At 36.5% G+C, this 12,462-nt stretch overlaps 1 protein-coding gene across 1 annotated transcript; it reads right to left on the bottom strand.

The window, feature by feature from the left end:
* Positions 1-4,189: 4,189 nt before the first annotated feature.
* Positions 4,190-5,080, bottom strand: LOC110794239 (uncharacterized mitochondrial protein AtMg00810-like). The gene has a single exon (XM_021999191.2). It carries the CDS (start codon positions 5,078-5,080, stop codon positions 4,190-4,192), a length of 891 nt encoding a protein of 296 aa, XP_021854883.2.
* Positions 5,081-12,462: the final 7,382 nt, after the last annotated feature.

Genomic DNA, 12,462 nt, shown 5'->3' with positions numbered 1-12,462 from the left:
CAACCCAGTCTCACAAAGACAATGCCAGAGACTTCCAAGGTTTCTTACTCGTTCAAATGCGACAGACATAGCGTGCTTACAACAATCGTACTCCTGGAAATCCCAATCCCACCCAGGCTTGTATCAACGGCTAGATAGGGCCGTCGCAAGCAATATCTTCACTGATAAATTCCCCAACGCATCAGTTAAATATGGTACCTTTACTAGCTCAGATCATGCCCCAATGTTCTTTGATACAAACTCAGAGACCATTATGGTGAATAGATTGTTCAGATTCCAAAATTCTTGGACTCTCGAGGATGAACCAGCTAAAATTGTTAAAAAGCATTGGAACTGCAATACTCAAGGTTCAAGATTCTTTAGAATAAGATCCAAACTAACCAACATAAAAGGCGACCTAAAAAATTGGGCGAAAGGAAAATTCTCACACAAGACCATGCAACTTAAAACTAATGCAGATAAAATTCAAGAACTTGAAGATAAGCTTATAACCCAACCGTTCAACCCTATCTGGCAAAACCACCTTTTAAGAATGCTCAAACAACGAGAAAAGATCCTCTTACAAAAACAGCACTTGTGGAAAAATTCTGCAAAAAAAACTTGGCTGAATCAAGGAGACAGACACACGAGATTTTTCCACCAACTCATGAAACAAAGAGCCGCGAAAAACCACATCTATCGACTAAAGAATGCTGACAACCATTGGGAGGAGGGGCAAGTGAACGTTCAAAACATCCTCTTTAACTCCTTTCAAGATAGATTCAAAACATCCGTTCAGCCTGGGCGTATAATTAACCTATATTTTCTCCCACAATTAATTTCTGATTCCGATAGGCTTAGTCTCATCGCCCCCTTCTCAGACGAGGAGATTAAAAATAGTTTCTTTACTATGAACCCGCTCAAGGCACCAGGATCAGATGGATTTGGGCCAAAGTTTTTTCAAACCTACTGGAAAACAATCGGCCCTGAAGTTACATTAGCAATAAAGAGCTTTTTCTCACACGGAAAAATGTCGCCTTTTCTGAATCACACTCTTATAGCTCTTATCCCCAAAAATGATAACCCAGAGAACCCCAATCATTTCAGACCAATCAGCCTCTGCGGCACGATCTATAAAGCTATCTCTAAACTCCTAGTCTCTAGACTAAGTCCTATTCTTCAAAAACACATAAGCCCCTTCCAAAACGCCTTCACCCCTGGCAGGTCCATCCATGATAATTTGCTTTTAGTCCAGGAGATCCTCAATGTTTTTAAGAAATCAAAATCCAAAGTTGGATGGTGTGCTCTTAAACTGGACATGGAAAAAGCCTATGACAGAATAGAATGGGATTTCCTTTGGGCTACTCTTGACAAAATGGGCTTTCCTACAACCTGGATAAACTGGGTGAAAGCAACTGTGACTACAGTTTCGTACTCTATCAAAGTTAACAACTCAACCACGGATGTTTTTACCCCGTCTAGAGGGTTAAGACAAGGAGACCCGCTATCTCCTTACCTTTTTATTTTATGCATGGAGGTTTTTATAATCATGCTGAATAATGCCAGTGCGAGACCTAACCTAGGGCTCGGATTTAAAATAGCGCCACAAACTATAAAAATCCCATGTTTAATGTTTGCAGACGATAGCCTACTTTTATGTAAAGCCACTAACTCCGCATGGCATAACTTACTCAAAGTCATCACTTACTTCTGTAAACTCTCAGGCCAATTAGTGAATTTCCATAAATCAGCTATTATCTTCTCAAAGAATATCAACCACCCCAAGAGAGATGCATTGGCCAGCATTTTTAATATGCATAAATCTGGGTCTCTAGGTCGATATCTGGGAGCTCACTTCTCAAGTTTCACACCTACAAGATCTGACTATCTACGCATCATGCAAAAAAATGAACGCTGTATAAACTCCTGGCAAGCTAACTTTCTATCCAAAGCAGGTAGAACAACGCTCATTCAAAGCAACCTTGAAGCCATCCCGTCCTACATTTGCTCTTCCTTCCTACTTCCAAGGAAGACGTGCCATCAATTGGATAATATTCATCGCCAATTTTTTTGGAACCAATCCAAGTCAGGTAATGCACTCCCTCTCATTGCCTGGAACAAAGTCTGTCAGCCTAAGGATCAAGGAGGGCTAGGTTTAAGAAGAACCTACCCTCTGAATAGAGCTTTCATCGCAAAACTAGGCTGGAAAATCCTAACAGACGAAAATAACCTTTGGGCAAAAATCATGAGGAAAAAATATCTTCAGAACACAAATTTCTTCTCTGCCAAGAGAAAAATTAAAGACTCTCCTATTTGGATCAGCATTTTAAACCAACGGGAGATTTTGAGGAAAGGAATTAGATGGAAGATTGGCAATGGGAATCACATCAATTTCTGGAAAGATAACTGGGTTGGTCAATATGCCCTTTCTGATCTCCTTGCAACTCCCCAAATAGTAGTAGGGGAGACGTCTACGTGAACTCGTTCATTGATGAATCCAAAAATTGGGATATAAGGAAACTTTCTTCGTTCCTCTCACTTGAGTTGGTGCAAAAAATTAAAGGGATCCCTATCCCTGTTAATGAACTGCCTGACAACCCCATTTGGGGCTGCACAAACTCTGGAGAGTTCTCAGTTAAATCCGCTACCTGGCTTGCCCACGAACTCCCAGTCTCTGATAAAAAATGGGAGTTTAGATGGATTTGGAAACTCAATATAGCTCCAAAACTAAAGATCTTTTTATGGCAAATTTGCCATAAAAGTATTCCAACTAAAGAAACTCTTTTTCATAGGAAAATTATTCCCTCAAGTTGTTGCCCTAGATGTAACCATGCCAGTGAGAATATTAATCATCTCTTTCTCAATTGTGAGCACACAAAAAATGTCTGGATGCATAGACTAACTAAAAATTGGTTCGATTTCTCCTTCCCTATGACGGATTTCTTCAAAACTTTAGACTACCTTAGACGGAACCAAGTTGCGCTTAGGAAGTTCATTACCGTTTGCTGGACTATTTGGAAGGAAAGGAATGCCTTAGTGTTCTCCAACAATAAGATTTCTCCCTGCCGCTGCTATTTTAAAGCTCTTAACACCTTCAAAGAATGGGAGCTTAGACTCCAGATTGACTCACAACAACTTAGAGTTAACCATTTCAACACTCATCATCCTTCCACTTCTCTTCCAACCACCCCACATCCCATTCTTGTGCGGTGGTTCCCGCCCCCACTGGGCGCCTTCAAACTCAACTTCGACGGATCACGAAAAGACTCATCAGCAGCAGGAGGTATCATCATCAGAAACAACAATGGAGATACGGTCATCGCCAAATCTTTTAACCTGGGTAACTCGCAAGTCTACATGGCAGAAGCCATAGCCCTTCATAAGGGCATCCAAGAGGCTATCAAACTGAATATTAAAGACATCTACATCGAAGGTGACAACCTACTTGTGATCAACTCGCTAAAAGGAATCTGGAACCCGCCGTGGAAGCTTCAAAACATTATTCAAGATAGCAGGACTCTTCTTCAGCATTTTCACTCTACCCATATCAAGCATATCTTCCGTGAAGCAAATAGAGCAGCAGATTGGATAGCTAATGTAGGACATCTTATTTTTGAACCATTGTGTATCACCCCGAACTCTAGCCCTAACTTAGATAATATTGTTCAAAGTGACAGCTTAGGTTTCACCCTTGTGCGAAGGGGAACCTAAGTCTTTTTTCTTACCTTTTTAACAAAAAAAAAAAAAAAAAAAAAAGAAATATACATTAAATACTATTCTAACAACAATTTGCATATTAATATTTATTTCAATATATTAGTAAAATAAACAAGTCAATGTTTATAAGTAACTAGTGCAGAAACTTAAACAGCCATCCGATTATGAAATGTTCGAAAGATAACACAAGAAAAAAATAAAGTGATATGTACTACGTTTGGTGATCCAAATAAAATTATATATTTTTTTGGTTCGAAAGAGGAGATTTATTTATTTAACTTTTGTAAAATATTATTGAGAGAGTTAAAGCTTGAGTTTTATTGACGTGGGCATTGCCCATATTTATACTACGGAGATTTAACGTAAGAATCCTAATACAACTACAACTAGGCATAGGAATCCAGCAAAACACTACGTAAACCTTTGTCCAAGACAAATTCTATTACTAGACATATGACTTTGACTTAAATACTAAAACATGATATAGATATCCTTAACACCCCCCACAAGTTGGCGCATGGTGAGGATCGTGAATGCCCAACTTGGATAATAAAAAATCAAACTGGCTTTTTCCTAGAGCTTTAGTGAAAATATCGGCCAATTGAGAAGTAGTTGCTACATAAGACGGTGCAATTATTTCGTCTGTCACTGCATCCTGAACAAAGTGACAGTCGATCTCAATATGCTTAGTGCGTTCATGAAAGACTGGATTTTTTGCGATGTGTAAGGCAGACTGACTGTCACAGAAAAGTGGAATAGCCTTTGAATGATGAACCCCGAGACTTAATAGTAACCCCTTCAACCATTTTAGTTCGCAAGTGAGAGCGGCCATAGAACGATATTCGGCCTCTGCCGAAGAACGAGAAACTGTATGTTGTTTTTTCGTCTTCCAAGAAATAGGAGATTGGCCCAGAAAAACAAGCCAGCCAGATAGGGATCGACGAGTAATTGGACATGCCGCCCAATCCGAATCACACCAACCTTGAAGAGTCAAGTCACTATCGGCGCGTAGTAGAATACCCTGGCCGGGAGTGCCTTTGAGATAGCGAACAACACGCATCGCAGCCTCCCAATGGGCGACCCGGGGTTTCTGCAAAAATTGACACAACACATGTACAGAATATGCAAGATCAGGGCGTGTAACCGCTAAATAAACAAGTCGTCCTACAAGGCAACGATATGCCTCGGGATCTGCGATAAGTGGGCCCTCTGCAAGACTCAATCGATGGTTTTGCTCAATTGGGAATCCACAAGGCTTAGCCCCAGATAATCCAGCTTCAGTGATAATATCTAAAGTATACTTGCGTTGACACAAAAATAAGCCTAAGGCACTACGTGCCACTTCAATGCCAAGAAAATACTTCAACGGGCCCAAATCTTTCATTTTGAAGCAATCACTCAAGTATGACTTAAAAGTGTTAATCGCAGCGGAATCATTCCTAGAAATAATCAAATCGTCAACATAAACTAACACATTGATTTGAATGGTTCCTTTAGTGTAGGTGAACAAAGAGTAGTCCGAATAGGACTGAAGGAAGCCAAAGTTTTTAAGAGCATGAACGTACTAGTAGAAAAATCGACATGTGCTTCCCTTCAAGTGCGGCTCATATAGTAAATTGGCAGCACTTGTGATCACTAAAATAAAACATTTTCACAAGTGCGGGTCATTTTAGAAAAGTGGCAGCACTTGAGTTTAAGTGCGGGCTTTAAAACTCAAGTGCGGGCTCATTTCACAAGTGCCGCACAAAACTTTTCTAAATATACAATTAAAAAAAAAATTCTAAAATTAACGAAGCTTCATTTTCGCTCTCCCCAATTTTCTCCATCTTCACCTTCGTTTTCTCTCTCTCCTCTGCGGTCGCCGTTTCTTCTTCACCGCCGAATCTCTCCGCCATTGCGTAGTTTCTCATTGATGTTGGGGGGTTGATTGTTGCAGTAGCTCCACCCTCCATCTCACTTGTCTTTGCGATCTCCCTCGTCTCCAGTCACTGCGCTCTCCGTCGTCTCCAGTCTGTACCGCCGCCGCCAACGATGGTCCTGAATCCACCATCAACTAGGCAGAGATGAAGAATAGACCAGAAGATTCAAGTCACCCTAATTTGAAGAAATCGTTCAACTATTCAGGTGAATTAAGTTGCCTATGTAATTCCTCTTTCTCTCTTTGTGATTTAACCTACGTTTTAGTTTCAATTCATCTGTAGAATTCAATTCCAATTCATATGTAGATTTCCCAGTTATACAATTCACTAATTCTGCTTAATTATTCAATAAATTATCAATCGAATTTCTATTGTTCTAAAGATTTACTTCACATTAAATTATGCATAATTATTTATGGAGTAGCAATTAAAATGCTCGTTGAACTTAATTGGAAGTGTAATACTCCTAGCAGGTTTCCCCAATTGAATTGATTCATTCTTAGGAAGCAGAAAGTTCATTTGTTAAGGAAAACAAATTGTGATTGTAATTATGATAGGTAGTCTAAGTTGGAGGGAGGCAATGAAACTCTGTGATGTTGATTGTGACCTTGGCCTGAGAAATAAGATTGCAATCTAATACTAATAGTTAGTTATGCAAGCTTTTCTATAATAGGTGATTAACAGTCTGCAAGTATTTACTCTCATTTAGTAATATGGTTAATGGTCTATGTGTAGCTTTGATGTCATTATGTGTTCAAGGGGCGACTTGAATACTCTGGTAAATGCAAGGGACACGAATCAAAATCAATTTGGAATTTCATCTTCCCAGCTGAACTTGTGCATTTTTTCTAGTGCCATATTATGATTGTCAGTTGTCATGATTTGATACTTAAGAGTAATATTTCAATTCAAAACCCATATGCGTCTTTAAATTTTATTTTGGGGACGCTTCTAACTGTTTTACACTAGTTTCTGTCCGGACTAGTGATGTTATTTACTGCTCTGCTTACTGCTGTTATTGTTTACTGCTGCTGCATACTGTACGCACTCTAATCTGAACTGTTGTTGCTGCTGTTGTGCATCACTTTATGCAACTGGTGTGGGTGTTTAGGGCCGAAGTGTGTTGGGTTTAATCGGGTGGGGTCTACATCAGCTGCTACAACAACATTTTTGGCTCTTTGAGTGAGTCGAGTGACCACGTTTAATGCTAACGCATACAATCAGATGGGTTCTGCATCTGCTCTACATCACCGTCTTTGGCTCTTGGAGTGACAAAGTTGAGAGGTAATTTAAATTAGTTATTGACTTTTTGGCATTTGATAGATTTTTTCTTCTGCATTTAGCAATTATACTTTGAAATGGATGCATAATTAACACTCAGTATGTGAGTAACAATAGAATATTCAGTAGTAGTCGAGAAATATATGCTCCGGGAGTGTGTTAATCTCTTACTGACTTGCTGTTGATGTATATTTTTTTTCGGGATTGTACATGAAAACATTTGTTGACCTTTGCTTACTATTTATGTGTCAAATAGGCACCGAGTTGCATTGGTGGCTTAAGGAATTATTACCGTGAATCATGTAAATTGAGGTTGCCGTTGTGCATTGCTTAGTTTGTGGCTCTTAAGTAACCATGTTATTAATCTAATTACTATTATTAATTTGGAATTTAGCACTATAGGGGTAATGGAAATTCCATGTTCCAATGACAAATAAATGTGATTTTATGCCTGAATGGACTTTTGCTCATTCCATTTGATTGTTGGTGTTTGCTTTGCGATTCAGCCAGGTTGCCGATTTTCACCGATTGTCGGCTTTTGCCTTAGTTGAAAGTTATATTTGAGAATGATTCTTTGAAATATTAAACAAAGTCTAATGAACATGTAAAGGGTTTAAAATACTTATTTAAGTTCATTAGTTGAAAGTTAGGAACAAAATAAGCCATTTTAGTCTAACTATAACGAATAAACGAGCCTTAAATGTACATAACATGACCAAAGTAGGTGATAATGAGTCTTTCAAACAAAAAAACTAAGTGTATTAAGCATGTAAAACGTTTTAAATACTTATTTAAGTTCACTAGTTTAAAGTTGATACCAAAAATAACCATTTTAGGCAAAATGTCGCCTATAATGATCAAACGAGCCTTAAATGTGTATAACTTGATTAAATTAGGTGAGAATCAGTATTTGAACTTAAAACTAAGTATATTTGACATGTAAAAGGTTTAAAATGCTTATTTAAGTTCATTAGTTGAAAATTAGGACTGAAATAGACCATTTTAGTCAAAATGTGATCTATAATGATCAAACGAGCCTTAAAGGTGTATAACTTGACCCAAGTAGGTGAGAATGAATCTTAGAAACATTAAAGTAAGTCTAATAAACATGTAAAGGGTTTACAATTCTTATTTATATTCATTAGTTCAAAATTGGGAGCGAAATAAGCCATTTTTAGTCAAATACGACCTATAATAAACAAACTAGCCTAAAATGTGAATAACTTGTCCAAAGTAGGTGAGATTTAGGCTTAGAAACTTTAAAATAAGCCTAATAAACTTGTAAATGGTTTTTAATACTTATTTAGGTTCATTAGTTCAAAGTTGAGACTAAAATAAGCCATTTTAGTCAAAATATGGCCTATAATGATCAAATAAGCCTTAAATGTGTATAACTTGACCAAAGTAGGAGAATGAGTATTTTAAAATTAAAACTAAGTATATTTTAAAATGGTTTCAAATACTTATTTAAGTTCATTAGTTGAAACTTAGGAGCGAAATAAGTCATTTTAGTTAAAATATGAATTATAATGAACAAACGAGCCTTAAATGTGCATAACATGACCAAAGTAGGTGAGAATGAGTATTTGAACATAAAAATAACTATATTTGACATGTAAAAGGTTTAAAATACTTATTTAATTTCATTAGTTGAAAATTAGGACCGAAATTAGTTTAAAACGAGTAGGTTTGAGATGGCCATTGAGTAAACGATGAGCCTAATGTGAAGTTTATGATCAATAACATTGGATCTTACAAGTCAAGATGCATACAATATTATGCAAGGTAGATGTTTCCAACCAGTTATCATATTTCGTAAAGCGCAAAGCATGCATGTTCAATAAATTGAAAAAGTTCCAACTTGACACTTCTGTTTTTTTAATGTACTTTGCTTTTGGTTGGTAACATCTTACTCTTTTTTCTCACGGGTTCAATAGGTGTTTGCATGACATCTTCGCTATTTGGTAAATATGAAGATGGGGACATCGTGAATAAGTTACAAGAGATGTATGAGGTATATGGAATTTATCTATATCTATTTAGGTAAAAGGTTTAGAATATCTATTTAGATTCATTCGTTAAGAGTTAAGAGCGAAAACGACAATTTTAGTCAAAATAATGACATATAACAATCAAACGACCCTTAAATGTGCATAACTTGACCAAATTAGGTAATAATGAGAATTATAAACATAAACCTAAGTATATTAAACATGTAAAAGGTTTAGAATATCTATTTAAATTCATTAGTTAAGAGCTAGGAGCAAAAACGACAATTTTAGTCAAAATATGACATATAACGATTAAACGACCCTTACATGTGTATAACTTGACCAAACTAAGTAAGAATGAGACTTAAACCAAGTATGTTAAACATGTATATGGTTTCAAATACCTTTTTAGGTTCATTAGTTAAGAGTTAGGAAAGAAAACGACAATTTTAGTCAAAATATGACATATAACGATCAAACGACCCTTAAATGTGCATAACTTGACCAAACTAGGTAAGAATTAGACTTAGAAACTTAAAACCATATATGTTAAACATTTAATGGTTTGGAATACCTTTTTAGGTTCATTAGTTAAGAGTTAGGAGCGAAAACGACAATTTTAGTCAAAATATGACATATAACGATCAAACGACCCTTAAATGTGCATAACTTGACCAAAATAGGTAATAATGGGACTTATAAACATAAAAACAAGTATGTTAAATATGTATATGGTTTCAAATACTTTTTTAGGTTCATTAGTAAAGAGTTAGGAGCGAAAACGATAATTTTAGTCAAAATATGACATATAAGGATCAAACGACCCTTAAATGTGCATTACTTGACCAAAATAGGTAAGAATGAGACTTAGAAACATAAAACCAAGCATGTTAAACATGTATATGGTTTAAAATACCTTTTTAGGTCCATTAGTTAAGAATTAGGAGCGAAAACGACAATTTTAGTCAAAATATAAAATATAAGGATCAAAAGACCCTTAAATGTGCATAACTTGACCAAAATAGGTATGAATGAGACTTAGAAACATAAAAACAAGGATGTTAACCATGTATATGGCTTCAAATACCTTTTTAGGTTCATTAGTTAAGAGTTAGGAGCGAAAACGACAATTTTAGTCAAAATATGACATATAACGATCAAACGACCTTAAATATGCATTACTTGACCAAACTAGGTAAGAATGAGACTTAGAAACATAAAACCAAGCATGTTAAACATGTATATGGTTTAAAATACCTTTTTAGGTCCATTAGTTAAGAATTAGGAGCGAAAACGACAATTTTAGTCAAAATATAACATATAAGGATCAAAAGATCCTTAAATGTGCATAACTTGACCAAAATAGGTAAGAATGAGACTTAGAAACATAAAAACAAGTATGTTAACCATGTATATGGCTTCAAATACCTTTTTAGGTTCATTAGTTAAGAGTTAGGAGCGAAAACGACAATTTTAGTCAAAATATGACATATAGCGATCAAACGACCCTTAAATATGCATTACTTGACCAAACTAGGTAAGAATGAGACTTAGAAACATAAAACCAAGTATGTTAAACAATTTTATGGTTTGGAATACCTTTTTAGGTTCATTAGTTAAAAGTTAGGAGCAAAAACAGCAATGTTAGTAAAATTATTACATATAACGATCAAACGACCCTTAATTGTGCATAACTTGACCAAATTAGGTAATAATGAGACTTATAAACATAAAAACAATATGTTAAACATGTAAAAGGTTTAGAATATCTATATAGGTTCATTAGTTAAGAGTTTGGATCGAAAACGACAATTTTATTCTTTATTTCATTGGTATGAGCAAATTAAGTCTTACTTTTTTTTACGATACAATATTTATAATATAACTAACTAAAGTATACATATATTTTTTTTTATTGTCGATCTTCGTAAGGTACTCAAAAATTCGAGGGAGGAGCCTTTCACGAATGAAGAGATAAATGAAGTTCGAGAAAAGTTGGCAAACTTCATTTCTAGTGATTGTCTTTGATATTTTCTTGTATTGAATTTTAGTATTGTTTTTGATATTTCCTTGTAATGAATTTTAGGTTACGGATGCTAGTTTTTTATGACTGTTGTACAATTTAATTATCTATATAATTGGGTACTTTTTTATATGATGTATGGAGGTTAACTAGTGGCGTGGTCCAATTATATAAAATATGTGGCAGGAAAATAGGATATATAACAAATACGGCTCGTTTATAGGCTCGTATATATATCACAAGTGCGGGCTCATTCCTAAAATTGGCAGCACAAAAGTTGTCAAGTGCGGGCTCATTTACAAAATTGGCAGCACAAAGTTTGTCAAGTGCGGGCTCATTTTAAAAATTGGCAGCACAAAAGTTGTCAAGTGCGGGCACATTTAAAAAATTGGCAGCACAAAATTTGTCAAGTGCGGGCACGTATTCGAAAATTGGCAGCACAAACTTTGTCAAGCGCGGGCACGTATTCGAAAATTGGCAGCACAAAGTTGTCAAGTGCGGGCACATTTTCTAAATTGGCAGCACAAAAATAGTTTTGTGCGGGCTCATATATTGGCAGCACTTGAGAAATGCCAAGTGCGGGCAGGCCATGTGCTGCACATGTAAAAGCCCGCACTAAAACCCTTAAAATGAGCCCGCACTTGAGGTTTTTTCCTCTAGTGTACCAGCTTTTTAAACCAACATCGGGGAGCTTGTTTTAATCCGTACAAGGATTTGCGAAGACGACATACCAACTTTGGGTTGGAACACTCAAACCCAGAGGGTAATCTCATGTAAACTTCCTCTTCAAGATCTCCATGTAAAAAGGCATTGTGCACATCCATTTGAAGAAGATGCCAGTTTTTAGAAGCAGCTATAGCAAGAAAAGCACGAACAGTGGTCATTTTAGCAACTGGGGCAAAGGTTTCATTATAATCAATACCTTCTTTTTGATGATTGCCCAGAACGACCAACCTAGATTTGAGACGTTCAATATCACCACTGGAGTAAAATTTGGTTCTGTAGACCCATTGACTGCCCAAAGCACGTTTTCCTGGAGGAAGTTCCTCTAGAGTCCAAGTCCCATTATCTTCCAAGGCTCGGATTTCTTCCTGCATAGATTTTTTTCATCTCTCAACCTTCATTGCCTCCCGGAAAGACTTTGGATCTTTTCCAGAAATAATAGCTGCCAAAAACTTACGATAATTTACAGAGAAATTATCACAATTAATATAATGTGCCATAGGGTAAGGAGTACCTGAGGAGTGATGAGGAGACGGAGAAGAGGAAGATGGACTTTCAGCAATTATTGTGTGCGTAACATAATCACGTAACCATAAAGGTGGAGCCTTGTCCCTTAGGCCCCGGCCCAAATCAGTAGAAGGATCTTCAACAGTAGCTGACGGGCTGGGTGTAGCATGAGTATGGGGTGAAGGAAATAATGCCCTTGGTCCAAGTATGCATTCAATGTTAAGTCTAATAAATGCGGTTCAGTATTAATTAACAAGTTAATAATTCAGTGAGATCAAGTGAGCTGAATGCCTGACTAGAGGCCGCTTCAGTTCAAGTGGAA

This window comes from Spinacia oleracea, chromosome 6 (assembly GCF_020520425.1).
Source record: "Spinacia oleracea cultivar Varoflay chromosome 6, BTI_SOV_V1, whole genome shotgun sequence".
In the NCBI taxonomy this organism is placed as follows: Eukaryota; Viridiplantae; Streptophyta; class Magnoliopsida; order Caryophyllales; family Amaranthaceae; genus Spinacia; species Spinacia oleracea.
Note: the sequence above shows the minus strand (reverse complement) of the source record. Positions and strands in the feature narration are given on the sequence as shown.